Source organism: Neodiprion virginianus, chromosome 1 (assembly GCF_021901495.1).
Source record: "Neodiprion virginianus isolate iyNeoVirg1 chromosome 1, iyNeoVirg1.1, whole genome shotgun sequence".
NCBI lineage: Eukaryota > Metazoa > Arthropoda > Insecta > Hymenoptera > Diprionidae > Neodiprion > Neodiprion virginianus.
In genome coordinates this window covers 3,014,852-3,042,356 of record NC_060877.1, presented here as the reverse complement: position 1 = coordinate 3,042,356, position 27,505 = coordinate 3,014,852, and the positions used below count along the sequence as shown (strand labels likewise).

Below are 27,505 nucleotides of genomic sequence, written 5' to 3'. Positions count from 1 at the left end.
AGGGATGAGGGATGAGGTGTTGCGTTGCCTAATAACCTCCCCCGCCTTCGTCCACGCCGCCTCCACACACACTCGGCGTCCGTCGTTGGGTGAAAAATTAACGTGACGGTGTGAGTCTGTCCGTATATTCACGAGCGCGGACATTTACCTCCGCTTAGATACCCATACACGCGAGTAAAGCGAACCGCGGTGGGCGCGCCGAGTAATTATATGAGGACGGAACACGCTACCAGCCCGACTGTCTGAACTAATCTCAGAGGCATGCATCTACTACGAAAAAATAATTTTATACATAAATAAATCGGAGATAATCAAGAAACGACCGGTTTTGTTTTTTTTTCTTTTTATTTTGACTGACGTCCTCCAGTTTTTACAATGGTACCATTTTTAGCAAGTGGTTGCGGATAGATGAATTCTATTTTTCTAAAACTGAAGATTTAGTCGTAATTATGAAAGTAGGTAAAAACAACCGATTACAAACACCGACAATAATTCCAAATGTTTTCTGTACAACTTTTGAAGCGTGGATCGCAACGATTTGGATTTAGTCGCAATCGTTTTCGTTTTTTAGAGAAAAAGTTCTATGTAGCTTTTGCAAAATATCTTGCTTCTTGCATCTTTCAAATTCGAATCACGTCTTGACAAAAATCAAAAGGGGCTAGCCTCAGATATTCGGTAACTTGTTTTCACGAATCGCGACCCCGGTAACTCGGAAAGCATCGTCAAGCCTGATACTTTTCCTTACTTTTCCGTTTTCCACTCCGTGAAGTATTCGAATCGGATTTTTTCTTCATAAATGAATTGCGAAAATTATACGGATCGCACGGTGCACGGTCATTTCCGTCTCCAGCTGGTCGGCTCGATGCGCAGGCATCGCATAGACATACACGCATGGGAAAGATTCTGTGTTGAAGCGAATCCGCACCCACCTTCATCTCAATCTCCATTTCCACCTCCGCATTTCTTTATACCCCCTTTCCGAGAGCGTCGTTCTCCTCTTCCTCCAGCGGCTCCTCAGCCGCGGGAGAACTTAGTGGGATTCAATTACCGCAACGTCTGCGAGGCACGCTATTCCATCCCCCCAAACGAGGCGGAGTAAGAGGGCTTACCTTACCCCCGTGCACCAGCCAACGGACGGACCGACCGACCGACCACCCGCTCGCTCAAACCCCCTTCTTCCATCACCCGAACAACGAACAGGTGCTCTTTTGTCTGCTGTAAATTGCGCCCCTGTTATCCAAAGTAAAGCGGCGGTTTTATCCCCGCGCCATGCCCCCCTTCTCCATACAGCGCCGCGAGGAGATGGATGTACCGCATCTTACCCAGGGTAAATTGATCGCCCTTTTGCTAAGGCGTCCATTATCTTTCCGGGGAATAAAGAGGAACGAGAAGGAAAAATGGTTGAAGAAAAAAAACGATACACTAAATTTCCCGGCCATTCTATCCTCATTTGCGAACGGAGCGCCGTGGGATCTAGGGGTGTTTCCCAAACATACGACCGTGCCTGCTACACCCCTTAATTGGATTCTATTTCGCGTATATTCATCCCCTTTCATCAAAACCGTCATAACCTGGTCTCTCTTCGCGCCGAAATTCACAGGTCGTTCGATCACCGACGTATATTACGTACCGTCCGCACATGCCGTCGATCATTTCCAGACTCGGTATAGTAGCTGGTATTGTGTAATTTGAAGGCGAGTACCGTGCGTACGCGTAAAACTACGAGGTTAGCGGATGATGATTCGGGACGCGGGATATAGGACCACGATGCCTAGGCTTGAAGCAGGTTCGGTTTCGATTGTAGGTACATAATTCATCGGGCGTGCACCATTGTCGGAGGTTCATTAATACAAATGGCGTCTGCTGAATTCTACCCGATCCCTTTTCCCCGCGTCCCTCGTCTCGCCAGCAGCCGCTGGGTCTGGTCGTCGTATGCAGCTGATCTCCCCTATACCTACACACACACATACACACACGCATGGAAACGCGGTGAACACTGTCGAGTATTTTCCCCGCACACGCACCGACGGATTCGTACAGCGGAACATATTTTCAAAGTCCTTTTCGACTTTCATGAGACACCGTCTATCCGCAATAACATATTAATATATCCCCCCTCATCTCCCCCTCCAAAGCCCCGTTCTCGATCTTTTGCTCCTCTCTCGCTCGGTTACGATCAGAGAGAGAGAGAGACTTATGAACGCGTACGTAAGCGGAAGGTCGAGCCCGGATCAGCCTGACGGCCGTTACGAGGGACCCGAACCGCCGATGACACTCCATTTTGCCATGATTTTAAGCGTCGTAAAGCAATCGCCACACGTTTCGTCCTTCCTGTCCCGCTCGCTGCCCCTTTGCGCGCCCTCCACACGTCGAAGATTCTGACTGAACACCGAGGAACTTGCGGGTTCGATGAGAAATTGATATCAGCGGTTGATTGTACGGAGTATTTGATGATGGCGGATGACTTAGAGATACTCGTAGGGCAGATTGAACAAATTTTACCGTTTCCTATTTCATTTCGATTTACGGGTGTATTATTAAGTGCTTATAGAGAGCTGTTGTTCTTTGCGTTTGGATATTTCGGAGATGGAAAGGGTCTTTCTGCCAGCACGGCCAGGGCCGCTAGCAAAGAAGCGATAGACAGTTTGATTATAGATTCAAGTCGCATTTATTTCTTAGCATTGTTTTTTTTTTTTTTTGTTTTTTTTTTTCAATTTTTATAATAGTTATTATATTATATGTAATATTACAATGGCGTTCAGAACGACAACCGCCTCTAAAGTTCATACAATACAGGAAGCAGATGCGGCCCTGGCCGCTGGGATACAGACATTAGATCAGATCGTAAATAATTAAAGTGTATATTATGTTACAAAACAAAATTAACAAGAGAGTAAAAAAAGAGAAAGAAAAAAAAATGAAATTCAAGAGGTAAATATAACGTATATATATATATATATATGCATATTCAACATACGATTCAGTAGAACAAAGTGAAAAAAATAACGAAAGTACAAAATGAAGTAATCGAAATAAGGAAAAGAATGAGATTTTTTCTTCACGTAAATCTTTCACATTTAGAAGTATAGAACTACGTCAAGGTAATTAAGTTACCTACGGCCTAACGACTAATTACGTATGTACGTACGTATATATATATATATGTATATATATAGTACAGTGGAGCAATGGAGATTCGTATAAGAGACCCACAAAATAAATAATTAATAATATTACATTCCTCTTAGAAATACTTTTCTTTTTCATTTCCTTTTTTTCCTTTTTTTTTTTAAGTGTGTTTTGTTTATCTTTATCTATATATGCTTAGCAGCTACTCGTATACATTCGTAACTAGAATAAAATTACTATTTAGGGTCGCGCCTCGCTTTTCAGCCAGAGGCGAATAGGTACTGGGTAGGTACGTATCAAGTTATACATATATATAATATATATGCATATATACTTTTTTATTTTACTTTTCTTTTTCTCTTACTCATTCCCTCTCTGTATAATTTTCCCTGCCTTGGCTGGCAAGTAGTTGTACGAGTATTAGTCTGTAGGGGTGTTTCGGTTTCAGTACGTAGAGTTAGTTTGTTGTGTGATGTTCGCGATTCGTCCTTAAAAATACTTCAAAGAGGCATACAGGCATATATTATAGGTTCGAAAAGCAATCTCTATAAACTGTAATTTTTTTTTAGGTAGTTTAATAGTTCGTTATTTGCCACGGGGACATCGCGTTATTGCAATCGTTTCCATACGTATAATAATATATACCTAGTGTACAATTTCTATATAATTATTACAATCTAATGATAACTAATATAACAAAAAGAAAAAAACGAAAACACTCGAATATTTCGATAATAAGTACACTAGCTCGCTATTAGCGAACGAAAGGTGTCGTTTTCACCACTCAATTACAGCGCATATGTAATAAAACCACGTGAAGTTTTGCGATTAGATCATTCAACTTGAATACGTTTTTTATTTTATTTGTTTTTTTTTTACGTGAAAACTATACTAGACAGCTCTATACGGGAATGGTGTAAACGATCCTCCAGACCAAGCCATGTAATCGTAGATCAACAACGAAAAAATTAACAAAAAGCAAGAAAAAAAAAAAAAAAATGGTGTAAACAACGATTAGATCGAATTATTACGTATACATGTAGTAACCTAGTAGCTGATTAAAAAGACGAGGCCGATTTAGTCCGGGATTACGTCGAGTATACACAGGATTTAAAAACGAAAATAATAAGAAACCAATAAGATTCCAACACAAGTTTAATAATCACATCTCGATCAATGTCAGTTATATCGAATCCACCTTTATATATATAATATATATGCGGTATATGCATATGGGTTTATTACACCTAGGAGGTAATTTACAATAATTTCAGACACGCGTTCGTTTCTCGAACACGTCTATTACGTATTTCTGTTTCATTGCTTTTTTTCCCATTTTTTCCTCACTCTCGCATCCTTTCCTCTGCACATATAAATACTCGCGTACGTAATCATACTCGTAAATGTATCCAGAGGTCTATCGTGCCCTAATTGCAACTTTCCTCGAGCCCCTGATCCACACCTCGGGATGGATATCCTCTAGCAACGAAATGCACTGCACTAATGCTTACAGGCCGCAATAGGCAAACACCTACTGTATCCGGCGAATCGATAGGAGTCGACCGAACACGTTGGTCGGTTGGTTTTGGGGTGTTGGGCATGTGAGCTACGGGAGTCCGGGATTCGTCACTCACCGGAGCAGCAGTCCACTCGCCGCAACCGATTTATCACTCGGCCCTCGTCTCTTTATATCGATAGATGCGATCGATACTTATTTGGCATTACGGGGGTCGGTAGGTGGGTGGGTGGGTAGTTAGGTACTACGGCGTTTTTAGTGCGTTGCGGAGCCTTCCACTCACCTGTAACAGAAAATGAAAAAAAAAAAAATAAAAAAAAAAAAACTTTATTCAGACCTGGGTTCAATCTCTCTGTATACCGTTGTGTCGTTTTTTTTTCTAAACTCCCGAGGCATCGGCTCTGCACGGTTACGTGAGCCTTGTGTCTCCCGGGACTAGAGATTATCCGACAAAATTGATAAAAAAAAAAAAAAAGAAGAAGAAATTTACCCAAAAACTGAACACGCGACCGCGCTCAGACACGTAATGGGATTTCGACGACGAGGATTACACATACTTACACATATTTTCAAATGTCGTAATACCCTGGTTCGTCGTTTCGCTCATCTCATCAAGCAATATGTAAAGGATTACGGAATCGTAAGCTAACCGTTAACACTCGTACGACATTCGATACTATCAAAGTTTTTCTATTTAATGGTACATAATATTGCGAACTGGCGTTTTTACACACTGAGGATTTCGAAAATGTTTACTAGTACCTACCTACTACCGATAGATGTCGGAAACTAAAGAAACGGAGGAATAACCGAAAAATCTTTAAGCCGTATCCGATTCGCCCATCTTTTGTTCTCCTATTGTGAAAAAGACGGTGTTATATTCGTCTTCGGAAACAGCAATCTTTCACCGTGATAAATTAAAAAGTTTCCGATCCGCAGGGTCGTTTATTTGTATCTATGCTAGCCATGATGTGAAATATCGCCCAATCTTATAAAGCTATAACTCAATAAATTCGGAAAGTATAAAAACGTGGAGTATAGGGTATATCTCGGACCGACGCGGTCTTTTATACGGGTTATCTTATACCTTTCGGAGACGAAACGTCGCCGCCGTAGGAGAACTGCGCGGGGAACTTTGAACCGGGGATTCCATTTTGATGAATGTCTATCTAAAACCGGACGCATTTCAAGTTGATAAAAATTTCTCAGTACATAACAACACACATCTACGAATCACCATTGCACGTACTACTAACGGCTAACACGTCACTTCCCTCTCTTTCCCACTCTAGCTCGTTTTGTACTACAAGATGCAATTTCAGAGAAACACTTCCATCGGTCTCCTTGAATCTGGGCAGGTCGTACAGCTCATCCCTTTGAAGCGAAAGGGTGGGAGAGTGGAAGGGTGGAAGGGTTGGAGGGTGGCTTGCTCGTTCAGCTCCTTTCGTAATGGGGCGATTGCACGTGGTGCCCTGTGTCCGACACACGCACGTTGCGTCTACCGCGGGGAAGTTGTAGATGTGTGGGGGATCCTCCTCAGTCATGGATGTATCGACGGCTTGCCACCGTGGTCACCGATCGAAGAAGGGTTTTCGGACGGTCAGCTCAACGGCCAAGCCGATCCGATGCTCCCCGGCTTCCTTTTCATCCCGACGAGGAGGGAGCTCGATATACGATATGAGAATACGCGGTGCCCGAGGGATGGGGGAGGGATGAAAACATGCAGGAGAAAGGGAAGAGGTCCTACTCTCACGTGCCGTGGCGAGCCAACCGAACCGCGACCAAATATCGTACCGAAAGTAGAAACACCATTACTCATCCTTATAGGACGCGAAAAAGTTGTTTGTCCTGCATCTCCGCCGTTCTTTCGAGCCGAACCCGCAGTTTCATCGCCCAGCCAACCAACACCAAAGATAGGTTCATACTCCTCTTGGCAGAAGCCAGACACTTTTATAATACACCACCGACTTGACTGTACACCGGTACATAGACTTTTCTCATGATGCAACGTCCAGTCAAGATCCTCCTGGAATTTCCTCTACGTGATGATCGTATTATTTTTCTGGCAAATTTCACGAGCATCCTCTGGAATCTAATTTTCACGACTGGGTTTTGTTCTTTCCTGACGATTCGTGGGTTCTTTTTGTTTCCACTTCAAAGCGGCTGTTTGCAAAGTCGAGGCCTTCCCTGCTCCTTGCAGTTTACCTTTCGGCCTAGAGTTTCAAGGCGTTCATACCGGCTCACGCTTTATATATGTAGGATGGAAGGAAGAGTGTGCAGGGTATGCACTACGTATAACCTGGAAGAACTCGCCTTGCCCTGTACGCATTTATCAGGATTTCAAAGCGGCTAGACTTTTTAAGCCGCAATAAATTCCTTACGCGCGTAGGTACGTCTTCCCTCTGGATTCACCAGCGACACTGTGCCCCGCGACTATTTCGCATTTCCTACGAAGCCGGTGCAACGATATCCCAACGAGTCAAAGGAGTCAATGAAATTTATGTACCGTACCAACAGTTTGACTTTTTTTCCTTATTCAAACTCGACTCACTTCAGACCCGATAACACATTTTGAAAGGGGGAAAAAAGGGAGGATGATAAATATACACCGACGGTTCTTCTTTCCGCACTTCTTTCGAATAGATTCCGAGATTGTATTGCTTTTTTCTTCCTCTCCACGGTAAAACAAGAAGACTAACACCAGAGTTCACGATGTCCCTGTGCAGACGGAAGCGAGTTCCTAGGAGTCGGGGGAGCAACGGTTATTATCTATCGCCCTCGTTACCACAGGTTGCTCGTAAACCGGCCGGCCGTCGGCCGCGTTGGGGGTTGGCTCGATGGAAGGGGGTAGTCGTACCTATCCCACCTACCTCCGGGATGCTACGCGAAGGGTGCCAACGGACGTCGCGATCAAGGGGGTACAACAACCTACTTGTATACCAATTTCACAAACTCTGGATCAACTGGCAACGTGCTATCACGAATTCTTTGACACGGACTACATCAGTTACCGTTGAATAGGATCATTTTCCGTGTCGTTAAGAAGGGAGGGGACTTAATTGCAGGAGATACCGTCATCTCAATTCTACGTATCAATCGCGATTATCTATATTACGGTCAAAAGTCAGTATAACGTTAAATACCGGTCTGTTGGAAGAATTTTTGTCTTTAGTTTGGAACCGATATCGAACGACTGGCAAATATCATTTGCCTAGAATTAATCGCCAAATATCGAAACACAGTGGAGGTATGCTCGACCATTCGTTCGTCGAGAGAGCGTGCTCACATCGCTGCAGGAATCTCTACATCGCACGGCAAGATTATATTGGACGGTGGTAGGTACCACTTGCCACTGGAGGCGAGGATGAGATAGGAGAAGTAAGGAGGGGGGGATGGGAGGGGGGGAGGAGGGCCGAGGATCGGATTGAGATCGAGTGAAACTTTTTATATCGAAGACGCGCTGTGCATGAGCGCGAATTGCGCGTAACCCCTGCGGGGCAACATTGCGCTGATCACGACGGGGTTCCCCAGGCTGAAGTTCTGCCCGGTATGGACCAACGCGAAGAGAAGGAGAGCGAAAGAGGGAGAGAGCGAGAGAGAGAGGAGCTCGTCGCCATAGCCGACACACCGCAACGTGCCGGCGTGTAGCGCAGGCTGGGGCAGCCGTTGCACCGGAGCCCATAAATCTCGGGGGATATAGATGGCTCCGGGTGTCGCGTGAGCCGAGAGCCAAGAGCCACCCCATGCGGGGCACCTCCGTGCGACGGACCGCCTATCTTACCACCCTTGCCCGGACCGACCCCCGACCCTCGAAGCCCCGCGCCCCATCGCCCCCGGCCAACGCCCGAGCCGCCCACTTGTTCAGAAGTGCCTGAACCCTCTGGAAACGCCGACGAACCCTTACCAAATTGGTATTGGTGGTCGATCCTCCATGCGACCATTCGAGAGGAGGAATTTACCTCTATTTTAGCTGAATATTTCCCTAATTAATACCGTACGGTGAACCGTGTTTAAAATCGTCGGATATGAAGATCGGCGGCACGAGAGAAGCCCGAAAACATGGTATCGTGGTCGGAGCTTCCGGTGAAGAGGGACGAATTTAACGCGGGCAGCGAGAATGTTTGCCTGCGCAGAAGTGCGAGAGCCAACGTCTGACGAAAATATTGTACAGGGTATAATCTCAACGTGTTGCCGGTGATATCGCGCGAGTGACGCATTACCTCGGATATTCAACAAGGACTTTGCGTTCTCTGCCGGCGCTGGACTACTCAGCGCCACAGGGCTGCCCACCTTTCCATGGTAGGTACACTGCGCGTGGTTGCCGTGTAGGTACCTCGCTCCTTCCCTGAACCTGCCTACGTACCTCTTCGACTTGCGTACTATGCTGTACGAGATATCTTTTGAGGGCCCCGGAACGTTCGCGAGTGCGCTCGAATAGCGCGGTCAGCTCCCTGCGGAGACAGAACTCGATCTGTTTGCGGAACGAATTCAATGTGGGAGTGAAACGAGCATCGGATGGTGTCGGCTGGACCGCGGCCTGTAAGCCTTGGAGAGAGGAGACCGATGATTAATCACACGCCAAGAGAGTCGGAATCTGAGTGAGAAAAGGAAGAACCCGTAAGAGGCGAATGCAAAAGCAAAAAAAATTATAGAAAAAAAAAAAAATAACGTGGGGCGAGGCAAGGACTTATCTGCTGCACTACTCTCTGTCCGTTTTTTCGTTTACTCATTCGTCCCAGGATCCGTTCTCTTTCCAGACCTTCGCGACATTTTCTAGACTTCAGAGAAATTCTAGAGATCTTTGGATACACGACGACTATCTTCATCCGTATTTCATCCACAGGGTGAATTTATTCTCTCTCATACTCCAGTCGCCGAAAAAAAAAAGAATAATCCCACATCGTACGCTTCTTCGTTCGAAATTCTGATTCTAATCAATACCGCGAAGTGCGATTGGAAGAGTTCAATGTAAGGCGGAATTGACGAACGATTCTTTTTCCGATGGATGCTGATCGTTCGCTGAAGTACAGGGCCTACCGTTTCGATTCGTCTGATTGTATCAGTTGTATCAGAAGAAGCCGGTGGGGGGAGGAGTGGACAAGGAAAAACTTGGTTAGAAACCTAGAGGCTATCCGGAGACCCGTCGAATCCGTGGAATTGAATTTTTCCCACGGGCCACCTGCCCGTCGTGCACCTAAGAGACTTAACTTTCTATAAAGAAAGAAATTGGGTTCCTCGTACTGGATGACTGAGTGACGCGACGCGACACGGGAGACAGACGAAGGAATAAAAAAGCATAGGAAAGAAATGAAGGGAAGAAAGTGGAAAGAAGAAAAAAACAAGAAGAAGCACGAGGAACTTGCAAGTTGGTATCGCGTCAAAGTGGAGCGGCAAGTATAGGTATACGGTTTATATGGATAGAAGTTGTGTTCGCTCGGTCACGGGTAATGGTTTTATGAGCGTCAAGGGTGATATAAAGAAAATGAAAAACACCGTGCTGCCAACATGGACGGTGTGGGCCCGAACGTATATAACTAACTACGCTTTGTCCCCTCTCCGCGTCTCCCGCTTTTCTCCTTCGTCTCGTTCTTCTTCTTCTTCCTCTCAAGTTCGTACGGTAGGTGAGCAACTCCTGCGTGGCTCCGTTGGCGCGGGTACTGCGGGTGGGTGTGGGTGAAACTTTCTGTATGTACGTACATGGGAAGAACCATCCCCCATCCCTGAGACGCGGACTCCCTGCGGAGTGTATCACAATTAGCTCGCTCTCTTTCCCTGCCTGCTCCACCTCGTGTTATACCACCGCCTCCGCAAACCCCCTTGCAGAAACTTTAGAAAGCTTATTTCAATATTACGATGAATAAGCGAGCTTACGACGGCACCCGAGCTGTATTAAGCCGCGGTAAAAGTTAGTGGATCCGACGCCACCACGCCCCCGATCTTCGCCTACCAGCTACGTACAATTTTCGTGCGAGGATGCTTTGTGGTGTAGTATTATGCGTACGCATGCACCCTGTCCAATTCGACCCATCGACCAACCGTCGGCCTGTAACTCAGCCACACGCACGTCAAAAAATGCCACGGGTGCTCACGTCCTCCCATATCGTATTATCCCGGCGTATCATCCGCGTTTGCCAGCTATAAATTCACTAAATTAAAATACGAACCCGTTCCTCCGAGGTCCGCCGCATCTTCAGTGCCGTCGTCGTCTTTATCCTCATACGCGTTATCCACATTATATCATGATATCCATCCAGCAGTATGTGCTGCGCGCAAGTGGGTAACGTGATCTGCGTGTCATTTCGAATAACTAATGTCCTTTTCTTCTGTCCCTACGCTCGTGAGTCCGCTCATTCCGACTTAGTTTGAACATGGTTCCGTGGGATGAGATTTGTCGAAAATTGAAAGGGAACCTTACAGTTTGGCAACGTCGCTAGTCGGCAGCGCGATTGCTTGTGTTCGAAATATCTACCCATCCCTGATGCGTGCTAGTAGGCCCTGCAGGATAGCCCGGCTCTTGGTTCGTCGAAAGAGAATAAAAAATGTTGGAAGTAAAAAGGTAGGTAAAAATAAAGGTAAAAAGAGAAGGTCAGACTGGGTTTTGTGTTCGTTGGTTCTCTAGCGAGCGGGACCGTATGTTGGGTGCATCCCATCCCAGCGGGAGAGTGAGCCAGAACACCAGCACCCTCTCTTTCCCTCAAGTTCTCTGTTATTTTTTTAGCTTCTCTTCCCTTTTCTTCTTTCTTCTCCTTCGTCCGCAAAGAGCATCGGGAATTCTGGAAGTTTTTAGAGTACAGCACCACTCATTGTTGTGCAAATGTTGCCCCGCTGAAGTATCGTCGCTACTGTAACCCAACCGAACTATATCATCGTGCACCCCGAATCCCGCGGTAGCCCGACCGCTCTCCGTTCAAAAAATGTTAATATCTTCAGGAAACCGGATATTTCGCGTTTTACATCTACATATGTACCGAATTTAAATCAGCCCCCCTGCACTTTCTAATTGCAATCTTCCGGGAGGTGTTTGCGCTCTCAAGTTCCACCCTTAACACCGAATTTTTGTGTTTCCCAGGCTATGCGATCGAACGTTGATGAAACATCACGCGGAAATCTATTCGTTCCGGTGATTGCGTTTGGTTGAAATTTGAAGAGAAACGAGCTTCTGCGTGAGCTCCGAAATTGAATCGAAACGACATGGTTGCGTGTGAGTTCGACTTCTGGTCGAATTCCAAGCCGATCGATGCGATCACTAATACGAAGAATGAAGTACCCTGAACAATTTATGCAGGCTTCGAAACATGGTTGGGCCCGACGCGACCTGGGAAGCCTTGCAGCATCTAGCGGATGTTTCGTCAACCCATAAGCCTCCCCTCTCTGATTCTCTGGAGACAACCTCTCCCACTCCTCCTCTTTGTCACTTTTCCCTTTCTCTCTATTTATCTCCCCGCCACTTTATTCTTCAAGGAGAATCCCTACTCCCTGAATTTCAAAGGCGTAGACTTTATGATCGTCCGAGTGGTATCACCTAATAACTGCTCATAAATGTCATGATAAAATCAACAAAGAAGATTTAACGTGTGGTCGCTGTACCCATTACGAAGGGTGTTATATGGTAATGACCCGCAATCAAAACAAATCGTAAAACAGCGATACGTGGCCAACGGCAAAGTCGGCGTTCCCGGAACAAGATTAATGCTCAAGACATTAGTACCTGCTATTCCCTCGTGACATTGAAACCTAACTACTACCTCTTAAGCACGTTTGGTAGATCTGCCTCAATCTGTCACTGACCATATACATCACGTCGCTTCTTTAGTCGATTGACTATATTTGTCAAAGATGGCAAAGAAGCGAAAACGCAAGAGAAATTTAAACACCATTTCCATGTTGGGTGGACTGCAAAGGCTGCTTTGATGAACGATCCGGTCTCTGATCGAGGATGAAAAATGTGGGTAATCGACGGTGGTGGACGGCTGATGAAGTGCAGATTTTAAAAGACCGCGGACAATCTTTGCACCGACGCGAGGCCATCCTGTACAAATGTCGGCGAAAGCGTGGCGCTACAGAGTGACTCTGTATAGGGGTAGGTCGGGAGATGATTGCAGGAAGGAAGCAGTTAGGCCCGGTTGAAGTCGTTAAGCCAAGTTTACGAGGTGCTACCGCGGTAACGCAACCTGTAAATCTCGAAGGCTCTCTCGATTCGGTTGGCGCCTCCGTGTAGCAGAGGTGGTGGTATTCCGTGGCCCGTCCGTTCCTTTCGAATATCAGCGTAAAAGGCCAGGCGGGGGCGATGGCGCGTGCCCATGGATGCTGGCAGTACGTGGGTGTCGGTTTGGCCGTTGCACTGTCGTTACTACTCTCTGGTCGCGACGTGGAAACGCGGAAGACGAAGGGCGTCTAGGGGCTAATGGTCTCCCCGGGGCTGAGGAGGAAGGGTTGACTCACGATTTCGAGTTGCGGGAGAGTCGCGGGAAGCGGAGGCGGGGGCACGGCTACTGGGCTACTACCTACTTGTCGCACCGCTGATGCCTTTATGGATCATAAATGTCTCCTTTTACAAGCCAATAAAGATCACCGACCATCGCATCGTTTGACGGCAGCGCGGTGGGCTGGCATCAATCTGTCGAAATCACGTTTTACTACCTAATAAAACGTCTATTTTCATTTCAAAAGCCAGACCGAAGCCAGACTGCGGAATTGAACTATACCTACACCGAGCAGTCCCCCGGCGCTACGGTAATCCGCGCTCATTCACATTCATAGGAGCTTCCACTTGCTGTACCAACGTTGGCGCATGTCCGTTTTCTCACCAAGCCAAGCTCCTCGGGCACGTGCCGCGCGTCTCGGTTACCGGCTGAACAATGAAAACAAACCATAAACCCCGGTTACTGGTAATCGTCGGACTACCAACGAATAATCACGCTCGTTGGCCGTTCTTACTTAGCTGGTATAGAAGGGCTCTAAATTAACCGTCATACCGATCGAAGGAGACGGGGAGGACACGCCGGTAAAATAGGAATGGAGTATGGCCCTGTGAGTAACGTTGATTCGTGCTGCCATCTCCTCACCGAACGACCAACCAATAAAGTAGTCCCACCAGGCGTAGTGCTACTCCGTTTCGTCTTTCGGTCGTTACCTTTGAATTTAAAATAACGCTTTCTCCGTGCTTTATCACTGCATTTTAAAGTTGCGCTCAAAAATTGAAATATTTGAATAATTCTTTCTTGTTTTTTTATAATTTATCGTTTTTCAAATTCTTGTCTTTTCTTCACTCTTTTTTTTTTTAATTCAAAATTGACTTTCAACCAAGCATCAATTATTTCTCTGGAAAATTCACGTGATTTCGCGGGTAAAAAAATAAACCATAAAATTCAAATTCTTGGCTCGACAGTCGAGATTCGCGCGCGCGTAAGGTTATTATGCAACAGGAAGGCCGCCCTCCTAGAAAGCCCTCCTCTCTATGCCACGCCCATTTTACTTCGGAGGGTCAAGCAGCCATAACTAAAACGACGACAGTTAACGCCGCTAGATGGCACCGCCGTCTGTACAAAAGCATGATTACAGAGAGACGCACGCACGCCGTGTCAGACAACACAAGCTAATAAAAACGCCTTAACCCCTGGCTCGCTCGAAATTAGTCGCCTACTACTCTTCCGATTTTCACTGCCTCTTAACGGGGTTCAATTAACTAGCAAATAAGCCGATCGACTAAAATCGATACCCACGGTGATTTAGCGATGATTTTTCATCACCGATTGTCTATATGATCCAGATTGCCAGACTATGCCGTTTGGAATTGTCGGAATTCATTGAAACTTTGGAATTTTTATCCTCTACAGTTTTTCAATAAAGTCAAACACTACCTTCCGCAAGATTGTTGATCAGCTTGTTCAATATTCGATTTAACACCTTAGAATTAAACATAGACACCTGATCTTCAGTAATTACTCGATAATTTTTGGCAGTGCTGTAAACAAGAGATTGCGCAAGTCCGATCAATCAATCGCGGAGCAATGGTCAAGCTGTAATTCCTGGCTACGGAAGGTGCTACACTAATTACACGTTCCGGGTGTCGGTTAATTTATCAAGCACTAGCTACACAGCTCAAACTATGTAATAACATCCACTTGACGCTGTGAATGACTCGTTACAGCATTCTCTACGACGCGTTGCTGCATTTGTTGTACTCGTTAAAACCGGTATTCCAATAAATAAACGTATTGGCATCCGTGATGCAGGACTGCACGACACGCAAAGCGAGATACGACCGGCAAACGCGTGGCTCGAATTCCGATACGCCAAGTCCAAAACGGTCGCCGCCAATCGTTGACCATCGACGGATGACCCCTGGAATAGGAGACGAAACGAATGAATAAACTGGATCAGATTTCATGGATCGGCCCCGTTCGTCAAAGAATCAAACTCTGATTCGACAATAAAGTACCATTCAGTGCCTGCTTTGTTATAGGTACCTTAAATTTTTTATACGTCAATAATTGCGGCGGATTGGTAGCTGTAAGTTTTTATGTAGGTATAATCGTGCTATTTTAATAATCCAAGAAATCTTTAACGTATACTGGTTGTAAACAGAGAGAATTTTTGCATTTTAATTTTTTTCAAGCTTTAATTCACCGGATTGCGGATATAAATTTCTCATGAATAGGACCAACATATTTGCATGCTGAATTTTGAAACGCGCGTAAGTCTCACTTGTGCTCGTTTATCCGACGTTACTTTTGGGTATAAATCTGATGATTAGAGAGATAAAAGCTTACATAAATCTACGGTCGTTGAGAATTTCGAGGAGAGCTTAATTTAGGTTGAGCCTCGACGACAGGAATTTACGACGAATCGTGATCCATCGAACAACGTTGAAACCGCGGTGCCTTACTTCCAAATCCAACAGTTCACTAACCAACGTAGCGAGCTCTACCGGTTCCCACTTTAAAAGACGTAGACGATGAGACGACGGCCGTCAGAAAAAACATGGCAACGCGGGAGCGCGCGTCCATCTATAGGTATATGGGTAGAACGTGCTTATTTCAGGGTACAAAGCAGCCACACAAATCAGGGCCTAACCGGTGCCGGCTTCTCTACTTTCCCTTTTTTTTTTTTAACTTCACTTCACTACCGCAGAAGATCTGGAGAGAGGTATGTATCGTTATTTCTGAAAACATCTGGAAGCTGCAGCTCCTGCACTTCCGACGAGGACGAAGGACGACGTCGCGACGTTCGACGTCCCATAGCTCAGGGCTTTTCCGTCCTGCCGCGACTGTCTTGAAGACGCGAGTAACCGAGTGGCTGCTTAGCTCGTTGGTTGGCAGGCGGAAAGAACGGTCAGTTTTGCCCGTCATCTGTCTCGCACCGTGCGAGTCGAAAGTCTGTCAAAGATTTTTTATTTATTATTTTTCTAACGGAAAATCAAGAATTGTTTTTCTATTTCTTTGGGTTATTTTCACCAACCCAGGCGGATATAAAAAGTCATAAAACCCTCCATTTACCCCGGAGAAAGTCTGCCGTGGTAAGGAAAGTGTCGAAATCGTGAGCCTTTTTTTACGACCAATACTGTCGAACCACGCATCGAGCTAAGGGTCCTTCATTTTCTTGGAACTAAGTGGCGCTGTAGAGCCGAGGGTGAGAAAGGTAAAAAGAAAAGTCCCGAAAATTTCTCCCAAAGTTTTATTTTTTTCACTCGCTCTCCTTAGACGCGAACTATACTTCGGTGAAAGTGTCGAATTATCTCACCGGGATATGATGACAAATGGACGAAAAATCGCGCACGACTACCCTCCGCAATCTTTTTCGGGTCGCCTTATACCTGCAGGTAAAAAAAAATGTTGAACTTTCTAATTTCTACGGTATGAGATGGGCAATTGTAACGCCGAAAATGAGGAGGTGCGTGGCGAAATACCGGTTCCTCGGAAATCAGCCGATCTCCGCACGTACATTCATGCTGCAAACACGCGTACACATCCGTTCCTGAAAGATTTACCTTCGAATGCAAAACTTCTGGATGGAAATAGACACCCGTATACATCGCCGGTCGCCGCGTGCGGAAAGCGATGGAGTGCGAATTCAGGTACGTAAAGGATGATACCGCGTTCAGGTATTCCTCACAGCTCAGCAACGAGAACTGCGGGGTTAACATTTCATAAACCGAGTACAACTACTTTCGTCTTCCAAGTGGATATCCGTACGTGGAACGCGAGTGTATAATTTTCAACGGGGATACACTGTTAGAAATGCGGCGTTAAATGTAACACCGAGAATATTCTATAGAAGTCCACGTCATTTTGGTGTTGATTTTCAGACCAATCAGTGTCGCGAATCGAACGATTCATAAAGATGATGTTTAATTTCACACTAATCGGTGTCGATTCTTATCGACAATGTGAATTTTCTGACAGTGTATAATCGAGTTTCCGCCGCGGTCCCAAAATTCCGCCAAGCGCTCACGCCTTAAACTTCTGATATATTACATATGTACTATGAAACATTAGAGAATGACCTGCGGCCGGAGAAGGGAAATCTCCAGAATTTTACCGTGTCGCAATGATAATTTGCCGTCGACGTGGATTTCACCGTACGGTCTCTCTCTCTCTCTCTCTCTCTACGTTTATTATACCTACGACGGATTTAAACGCACACCTGGTACACCGGCGAGGATGGATGTATCTGCAGGTTATACCCACATAAAGGTGTGTACCCAAGGTATGGTACGTACGTATGTCTACCTAATACAGGAGAGGTCGTAAATAGCTTAGGGTAGGGATCCTCCGCTCGCTGAATTAATTAAAATAATTAAGTTAAACTTGAAGGAACGAACCTTGTATACCTACGAACGGCCAACACGGTATATCCCTGCATAATTCGTGGATATATACCCTCGGATTGATCGCTTAATTACCGATCCACCGGTACACGAACGCGTTCGAAAGATGTACGATCTTATATATGCTTTACACGTATTCGCGGTGCCGATACTCCTCGACCGGTATAAGGATTACGCGCGTATGCGTGTACATCACGTGTGTATTATGTATACAATGTGAAAAATGAAGCCTCGGCAACGTAATCACGAATTGGCAACATTTTAACGTTGGCGTTGAATTTACCCACGCGTTTAAGTCGGCTGCAAGCTTTTGCCATCTACTTTTCACTGTGCATACACCTCGGACGCGCACGTTAGTACAACGTACACCATGCATATACAGTACCATGATATCACGTGTAACGAAGTCACGGATGATCGCCTCGCGGGTTCCTTTCGTCGAATAGAAGTTGAAACGGTTCGCGAGTAACGACTAATCGTCTTTCGGATATCTAAATTTCTTTTTCACAAATCGGTAGCAGGAAATCTGAGATAGTGCTTACCTTAATATAGCTGTGTACATTGCGGTGCTAGCAGAGGATGGTGCGGGTGGTCTGGGGGTGTCCGGTGCAGGGCGTACCCCTAGTTCCCCGCCTCTGGGCCCCCACCACCCCCTTGCTGCTGTTGCTGCTGTTGTTGATGAACGACGGCGGCCGCCGCAGCGGCTTTTTGCGCCTGGGCCTGTTTCTCCTGTTCGTTGAGCTCCTTGATGGCCTGTATCTCCTTCTTCAGCTTCATCCTCCTGTTCTGGAACCATATTTTTATCTGTCTTTCCGTTAGACAAAGCGCGTGAGCCATCTCGATTCGCCTCCGCCTTGTGAGGTAGTGATTCGTGTGAAACTCCTTCTCCAATTCCAAGGTTTGGTACCGCGTGTATGTCTGCCGGCCGCGCCTGCGCAGTCCGTTGGCTCCTGGAAACAAGAGAAGGAAAAAAACTCAAATAAGCGATTGAGCCGAAAGTCCATATTGTATATATCGGTACCGAGTCCGGCATGCCGGTGATTCAATCGGTTGTCGTATATTAACGGCTCGGGATTTAATCACACATCCAAAGCCACTAATCTACTCTTCCGAGAAACTAAATGAAGAAAACAGAAAAAAATCGACGACATCATTAAGTAAATAATGTACGAATTGACATTCATCTTAATTCCCACGATTTATTATACCCGTCCGTATTAGGAATTGGCGCAAAAACTGGTTTCAACCAACACGTAGATCGCAAAATGTTATTTGTCCGACAGTTAGTTACGATACCACGTATAATTGCGTTCAAGGATTCGCGGACGGCAGCTGCCGCGGGTGGCTGTGCGCGCGTTGCGTTAAAGACAACGATGATGATTCGAGGATGGGGATAAACGTACATGTTCATGGAGAAATGATCGCTTAGTTGTGTGCATGTACCTTATAGCCAGCCAGAGAATGAACAATAGGATATGAACAATAGGAAATGATTCACCGATCGAGTTTGATCTTCCATGACGATTGTCAACGAGGAAATAACCGGTGCTAGTCGGTAGCGCACGGCACTCAATATCCAGTGCCTGGATACCCATACATGTAGGTACGCGGTGCAGTTGCAGGGGATACAACCGAGTGGAGGAAAAGGATATACAGAGCCGGAGGCAAAGCTTCAGAGACGTGTAAATGGTTTTAAATAAAGTGTAGCGCTGGGGTTTCCGCGTGCGCTGCGTGTGTGCGCGGTGTGCCGCAGATAGGTGTACATATACAAGATATAGTCTGGCGGGTGGATGGGTGGGTGGCTACGTACCCGGAGCTTTGATGGGGCTGTTGGAGTGCGGAAGAGGAAGAGGGAGAAAAAAAAAGGGGGCGAAGAACTCCTCGCGTATGCATCCGCACGGCCTGCCTGGGCGTTGAACAGCCACTTGGGTACGGTAGCGGCATAAGCTCCGCTGGGGGCGCGGGCTCACCTTATCGGCCGTTACTGCCTCGTAAAACCCCCACCACCCCCGCCGCCCCAACCACCGTTGGTACTCGTACGTACTTCGGCACACACTCGCCCGATTATACCCACACCCAATTCGACGACACCGGCTCGTACGCGCACCTACGTGACACCTACTCACTCACACCCGTAAACTCATCGCTTTCCTCACCCTCTTACACCCTTCGCGCCAGTAGCTATACAGCTCGACGGTGTCGCGTGTTGTAACTATAGGTATGAGGGGATTTCCCGGTGCGTTGCGACTAATTGGCGACACCGAAATATAACCGGTAATATTTTTTCCACGTGTGCATTATCATTCGGTATTTTTTATTTTTTTTTTGTTTCTTCTTGTCTTTCCACCATACTCTTTGGAAATGCATGTAGGTATCGTGTACCTCTGGTACTCTGAGATTCATAGGTGCATCCTTGAGAATTATAGAGATGCGGTTGCGTTTACTTGGGTGATGAGTTATTTATATAAATGTATACATTCGACTTCGCCTGTACCTGTACTTTCGAATGATTGCGACTCAGTGCAATGGTGGTTTTTCAAACTTTTTGTTTGAGATGGGATTACGAATGGTACCTAATCGAGCGGTTAGTTGGAGCTATGGAGTCAGGTGATTTATATCGTTACGGTTCATTTCAGACCAAAATGCTTCGTGGAGTCGTGACGTAATTTTTCTTAAACTCGTTGTGTGGCATTTTTCAGCTGCAGATACCGGTAAAATATTAAGCGTATATTGTCTTAAGAATCGTTTGATCTTCACGTGAGAAACGACATTAAATTTATCTCATTGTCAATTCATCTTGTGAATCGTGTCAAATGCCTTGAACACAGACTTGTTGAAAAATCAACCAGGGTTTACGTACGGTAGTAACGTTGCAAATTTTTCATCTCTTGTCATTTCAACACAAAGAATCAACGACAGTCCGATAAATGATCTATCCTTCCGATACACAAAGAAGAAAATGATTGCTCGCACGGTTGCACCGTTGCACGCATGTAAATCCCGGTGCGAATTTGATGATGGACTTGAGGGTTATTGCAGATAAATATCGATTGTAATTCCTGTGCGGAGATTTGCTGGTTATAAACATCGTAACGAAGTGTCGATTTGCCGACCGCGTTGCGCAGCGTAGAGAGAGGCGTCGCGGTATATGCGGTAACTCAATTTGAAACATCCCCCAATAAATGCATTATATTCGTACCCGTATCTAACCAATCTATTATTGGCGGTATGTACATAAAGTCACGTGGTTGTCTGGTGTATACGTATACGGGAGGTTTGCGTATCGTATGTACGTACCTACAACGTATATAGGTATACACGTTAGCCGGGAAAACAATGTTGCATTACACACAGCTAGGCGGAGCGCGTGGGAGTTCATATCGGCGCCATGTTTATTATCGCGACGTAATCAAGTGGCCCGGCGCCCAACCGTCGTCCCCTTTTCACCCCCCTCGGCTGCTCTCTCCCTCTGGGCGTCCCTGATTCCCGTTCCAGGGTGCCACTGTTGCTGCTGCTACCGGTGGTGCTGCTACCGTTCTCCCTCACCCCCTCCATCCACCGACGAACACCTACACGTGGACTCGCGGCATGAGGCAGGAGTTATAGAGCGGCGTTTATAAGGGTTATTTGTCACACGGGTCCGCCGGCGAGAGGGGGCGAGGAGATCGGGGAACGCCACCCCCGCTACTTCCACGGCATCTCGCTTCGCCACCCTCACGGGGCGCAGGGCGGGGGCGATAGACTCCGAAACTTATAAATAAAAGAGAGGGGGTTCCCCCAATTAAGCCGCCCCCATACGTCTCGGGTAAAGTAGAAAATGTGACAGGTTCGCGACTCCTTCGCTCTCTCTCTCTCTCGCTCATGGTTTCTTACCCAGCTTCTCCATCTTTCTTTCATTCCTTCTCTTTATCTCGGTGCTTTTTCCCCTGCCACCCAACAGCTCCCGCCTCAGACGATGGGGAACAAAGTTGCCTGAGGAGACTCACCACCCCCCTTATGCGTCCCGGAAAAATAAGAAGAAGAGGAAGAATGAGGGGAGGAGAAAGAAGCGTGCGTGGCTGTTTAACCGAGAGGGTGGATAAATTTCATGCGGGGATAGCAAAATGTGTTTCATCCTCGAGAGGCAGCTTGGGCCTTCGCCCAAACTCTGCAGGGATGTTGCTCCCCTCTCGGTTTTGCTGGGTCGGTGTGCACCGGTTACTACCAGGCGGCACGCCGTTTTATTCGACGCGTGTGATTAGCCGAAACGTGAAAATATCCTCTCGCAGATCGATGTGAACTCTGCTGGATATCGGCTAGACGACTACTTTTCGTTATCTATCTCTCACTCGCTCACTTAAGCTATCGCTTCGAAGAGTGAACATATAACACTATGGGATGGGGCTAAAACGATCATAGTTGGAAAGTTTAAATGCTCGGGTATTCGTCCTTTAAACTTTTCAAACTCGTTAAGTCTATCGGAATGTATAACGGTCCGTTTTATGAATTTCCCAAACTACCAGTCAGGTCATCTATACTTGATAGAACTCAACGAATATACGTAGGTATATATCTGTCATTAAATTGGCTATCGCTGAAAAATAATCGTGCATTTTCTTTCATTTTTCAGGTAGTGACCAGAATTTCTAAATGCTGCTCCGGCGAGGCGGTGAGTGAAGATGATACGTTTCAACTAATTTCACTATTTGATGTTACGAAACGCGAGTTTACTCGAGAATAAGATACCGAGTGGGACAGTATATCTAGGTACCTATAAAGAGAGTCATTTTTCTTCCGAAATGCAGCGTACGCGAATTGTCTGGAGCTAAACCGAGCGAACGCGAAGCCGAAGGCCGAAAAAGCTTAGACGTTCTTTGGGGAGGTCGGGAGGCGATGGGGGCGCGGGCAATAAAAGGGGAAAACGGGAGAGTTGTTGCCAACTCTAATAAGAAGAGCCAATACGCTGATTGCTGCCAGGGCTCCCATAACTTTGTTCGTGGTTCGCAAAACACGAGCTCGCCAAAATCCTCCCTTCACTATCCGCCGTCTATGGAGTGAACCCGCGGCCCCTTTTACCCCCTTACTCGGCGTATATACAGCCATTACACGTATGTACGTATGCGTTAGGCGAGCCACCACGCAATCCGAACCCAGACGTTGATATCTACATACCCCGTGCACGGCTAGCTACGTGTGTTACAAGAGTGCTAAGCGCGCTCTGCGGCGTCGGAGGCGCGCGTTTACACGTGTGGAGCCAATCAAATCAAAGTAAGTGAATTGGCCCGAACCGCAGGAGAAATGTATCTTTCGCCCGCGTTCTCTTACCCTCCTTTCTCTCTCTTTTTCTTAGCGAACGGCGATTTTCCCATAGGCTTAGGCCACTAGACTGACGACCGCCTCCCTTGTAGTCGTTCCTCAGCTTGGGGTAGATGGAGGTCCGAACCATGAGCAAAGTTTTGGTTTATAAGATTAGTCTGGCCGCTATGCATCATCCCCCGACCCTGCAGTCTCTTCGCCGAGACGGAATTACGTGAGATTGGCAATCCGTAAGGTTTTTGTGATACCAATTTAGCCTCTACGTTGACTTACACACACACTCTCTACGCGTAGGTATACGGTACATCAGGGAGCTACATATGTAGACACGCGTTACAAGATCACCGAGCTGGGAAACAGAAGCAATCGCTTTTCTCTGGGGTGAGAGCTGGCTGCGCGTATAAACACACCCGCCTACCCTACGTCACCGGCATCGCCAAGGATCATTATAAGAATCTGCCCGATCGTGCAGAACAGTGCATTCGCCAATATCAGGGAATTCCTGAACCCCGACGCGAAGCTGACTTCTCCGATTGGCTTAATACAATATTTTTGTTTTCGAAAAAACTTCTCTCCGCCGCCATCCCTGCGCGATTGCTGATTCCGGCTGCATCCGTTGATGCTACCGATCCATAAACGAAACTGTCAAACTGCGGCGTAAATTTGCAAGAATTATCATCGATCGGAATAGCGCAAATAGACGAACATGGAGGGTAGTGGGACTTCCGGTTGTCCATACATCCGTCATCCAATGCTGTAGCATGAATAATGGATACCAGCCCTCTGAGTTTCGGACAGAGAGAATTAGCCACGGATAGAAATATGGAACCGTGACTATACGACGCAGCGGCGTGCACCTTGATTATTCTCATCTCGACCGCGGCGATCCTCCAGGAGTCCTTGGAATATTTCGCTCTTCCGCAAAAGGTCGGAAGGGTGCACAGGGCCGGCTGGCCGGGCGGCGGATCATGGGCGAGCCAGATGCCCCTCGTTAACCTCGTTACCCAGGAGCCACTCGAAGCAGGCACCCTCGGATGCGCGGTAGGCAGCAAAGCACGCAGGCCGTGCCAACGAAGCTCGTATTTACGAAGGCCTCACCCCCGCGTCAGAGGCTCTCCTGAACTTACGAGACGTCGCAGAGCTAGGCTGAGAGGCCAGCATCGGTTTCCTCGTTAACTCTCCTCCCGATATAAGTTATTAATTACGGTTGACAAATGCGCTCCAGCTGCGTCTTCCGCGCTCGGCGCTTATACAGTCGGCGACGAGCCTCGCCTTCTGAGCTTGCCCTGTCTTGCCCTGTTTCTCGCCATCCTTGAACCCCGAGTAGGGATAGGTATGCCGGAGAGGAAGGGAAAGAGATATTCGAAACGAAGAGAAAGAGAGGGACGCTGTTCAGGAGAGGGCGAAAGCCGGTGGGAGGATGCCGAGGAACTCCTGGAGGTGGGGAGGGTGGTGCGAAGAGAGACCAGCGCGCGAGGCCGCGGGTCGTAACTCACGCCCTCCAGGGGATTACCTGCCTCGAGCAAGGGAGAGAACGAGAGGGGATGGGGGGGAGAGTGCCACGGTGAGCTACGGTCTCGCTGCGTAGCTACGCGTATCTCATACCGAGGAGTTTGTTGGGGATGTTCTGCCCGGCGTCCGCTGGGACAACAACGGCGGGAGCTCTGAACACACAAGACGTGGCTGCAGGGGCGAAACGGGTGGGTATTACGTGCCCGCGTTTCGGCTGCAGCTTCGCCAAGAGCCAAGATGAGGGAAACGAGGAGAGAGAGAGAACAGGAGAGAAGCTCCGAGGCTACACCCACCCTCCTATCTTACTTGGGCGTTCGAGAGAGAGAGAGAGAGAGAGAGAGGGTGAGGCCCCAGGCTCAGGGGGTAGTAGGTACGGAACGAAAAGTGAAGGCACGAGAGAAAGCTTCTGAGCTAATTACCGTAAATATTTTATGCCACCCTCGGTAATCAAATAATGCCTAGTTATATTATACGACAATTCGCGACTTAATTTGTGGTACCTACCTACCCTCGAAAACCCTGCATCCGAGCAGATCTTCTTTTTAAGCTTCCCCTAAAATTTCGAGAGATCGTTTACCGCTGTGACACGAACGCGTAGGTAGATACATAGATAATTCTCACCCTTGCAGAGTTTTACTTACATGCGCGGCGGTAAACTATTTGATATCTCGATGTCGTATAGCTGTTTTTTGCGAATCGGGCAGAAAAAAAAGAAAGGTAATCTGATCGCAAACATTGGCAAACTTATTTTAAAATCTCTAGCGATGCACAGCTACGATGGTGGATTTTCTATCTTGAACTTTTTACCGATTTAGAAACTTGGAAAAACTTTTATCGCAAAAGTTTTCCATCGAACATAAATATCCGGAACTATTCTAAAAGCAAATTAATCTAATTTGTAAAATTTCATTCGTAACCCATTATATTACAGAATTCTATGATAATAATTGATCCGTTATACATATTGGTTCTTCGAAAAAAAAAAACATGATTGCAAAAATTGATCTACAAGATACTCTTCCTGTCAGAACTTTTCTCGACTCTTTAGTTACCTGATAATAATACCAGCAAACGTTGCCAACTGGTCGAGTACAACCGTTACGGATTATAGATCGTGAATGTCGGTATAAATACGTAATACATGACAGCAATCGCACAGCTACTTTTCGGCCATGCCCGCGCTGCGTCGGGTTTCGACTTTGCCGCAGTAACTGTTATAATTATGCAAAGACCGAGAGAAGCGACCGGTGCAACGGTGCATTGCAGGCAAAAGGAGAACGAGAAATGTACAACGCGGAGGGATGGGGAGGAGGGTGAAGAGGAGGAGGAGGAGGAGGAGGAGGAGTAGAGAACTGAGACGAGGGCAAAGGGGTGAACGTATAGCTCGGTATACGTATACCTGTGGCAAAAGAAGCAAAGCGTCGAAGATGGCGAAGGAGATGGAATGCAAAGGAGGCTTTCGCGCAGGTAAGCGAGCCGGTTGTAAGGCGACACCTCGCCCCTCGCTCCTTCTTCCTGCAACGGCACCTCCATCCCCCCGGACTGCCAAATCCTCCGAGATTTTCTCTCGCCTTCTCGTTTCTCAAAAATTTCACGCTGCAGGTGAACATTGGTAAAAAATGTATCTCGATCACGCATGCAGTATAGAAATGCGCGTTTGATGAGTTCGGTAATTAGAGGGTGGTTTGATACGTTTAATACGGGGGCAAGAGGACGAATTTCGTGTCAATGGCGGAATCGAACCTCTGCACCTATTCGACCGCGAGCATATGTTTCTCTCCTTATACTCGCCGTCTCACCACTGTCACAGTATTTTTCTCGCTTGTGGTTGCCGGGTCGGGGATGGCTACAGATATAAGTGTAAAAGCACACTGACTCGTAGAGCACACCGTGGCTGTAATACATCCTTGCATCGCACGCATGCGTCGGAGAGACCCGAACAACGGGCAGCAGACCGTATATCTGCGTCCTAAAAGGAATTCCAGAATATATTTTACATATGCTTTATTGCCGCCTTATTTCTCGCTGCTTGCGGAGAGGCCGCGCGTTTAAGGTACGAGCTGAATCCTGATCCACGCGCCCGTCCTGCACCACGAGAGCTTGACTACCTCTGAACTCGAGGTCTTTAGAAACCTTTTAAAACTTGGCAAACTACAAATCCTCAACGGTCGAGGCAGGGTGCATAAAAAACTCCGGGAATCGTCGGAGAGGCATTAATAAATGCCAAGTCGTACCGGTGTAATCTCACGCAGTTGCAAATTGCGACGCACCCCAAAGGCATTCGATTTCCAACGTAGGTTCGAAAAATTTAACCAAGTCGGAGCGCAGACTCGGATACGGGAGGTGTCAACGGATGAAATTGGCCAACTTTGGCGAAAAGATGAGTGGGCGAGGTATCGGGGAATGTCCGTGTGACAGGTACCGAATGGATCTCGAACCCTGTGAAAGTATATATAGGCATGCATCGATACATAATTCATGCCACCGCGGCGGCATTCCGTCATAATGACTTAACTTGGTGCAGTTAACAAGTATCGGCTAGATGATTTGATAATTTGCAAGCGGGATTACACAGGCGGTCCCTTCGCTCCGTGCCAGAGGAGGGACCCGGGTCTCTTTAGGCCCCAGGGGGCCCCGTACCGGCTCCAGGACTCCGTTCAGGTGGGGCGAGCCGGTTCCATGGACGAGAGACGCCATAGTGCTCCAACAACGATATTCCTCACCGACCTCAAGTAATTGCAAGAGAGTCACGAATGAGGTGCGAATTCAAAGTGAAGATGAAGATTAGGGTCTATTTGGCTAAATCGAGGTGCGTCTATAAATTTTGCGCGTGATTACGGTTGTAAGATTATTTGAAGAAAAGAATACCCGAATTTCAAAATTCTTTTGCATTTAACCGAAAATTATATTTTCACTTTATACAACCTCGTGATTGTTGACCATTCGAGAGTATTATGTTAATATCAGCGTTACATCGTGTGAAGGCGAAATGGTGAAATTAACTTTGAAGACGCGTTAAAAGTTGCCTGCGTGTTTGCGCAGATGATTGCGAAAAGTGGGGTTGATAATTTTTGCGTGAAACGGTGGAGAGTATAGATTCGAAATTAGCCTTCTATCGAGCGGGTTGCCTATGACGATGGCTCGTTGGCTGCCGGGACTGTGATTCGTGGGTTTTACATGCAGTTGTTAACACGGGGGCTCGAGTATTATTCGACGGTTTGCGG

At 46.9% G+C, this 27,505-nt stretch overlaps 1 protein-coding gene across 4 annotated transcripts in view; it reads right to left on the bottom strand.

The window, feature by feature from the left end:
- LOC124307589 (homeotic protein ultrabithorax-like) overlaps positions 1–27,505 on the bottom strand; it is a 119,012-nt gene that overhangs the window by 19,654 nt on the left and 71,853 nt on the right. For 2 of the 4 annotated variants that reach the window (XM_046769467.1, XM_046769731.1), the window contains 2 exons: positions 18,017–18,424; positions 2,682–4,928 (listed from right to left, as the gene is read on the bottom strand). In XM_046769467.1, the coding sequence (XP_046625423.1) occupies positions 18,096–18,424 (329 nt within the window). In that variant the 3' untranslated portion in view covers positions 2,682–4,928; positions 18,017–18,095. Of the gene's footprint in view, positions 1–2,681; positions 4,929–16,331; positions 16,461–18,016; positions 18,425–27,505 lie in introns of those variants that run through there. The other 2 variants (XM_046769555.1, XM_046769639.1) reach the window with 2 other exon arrangements.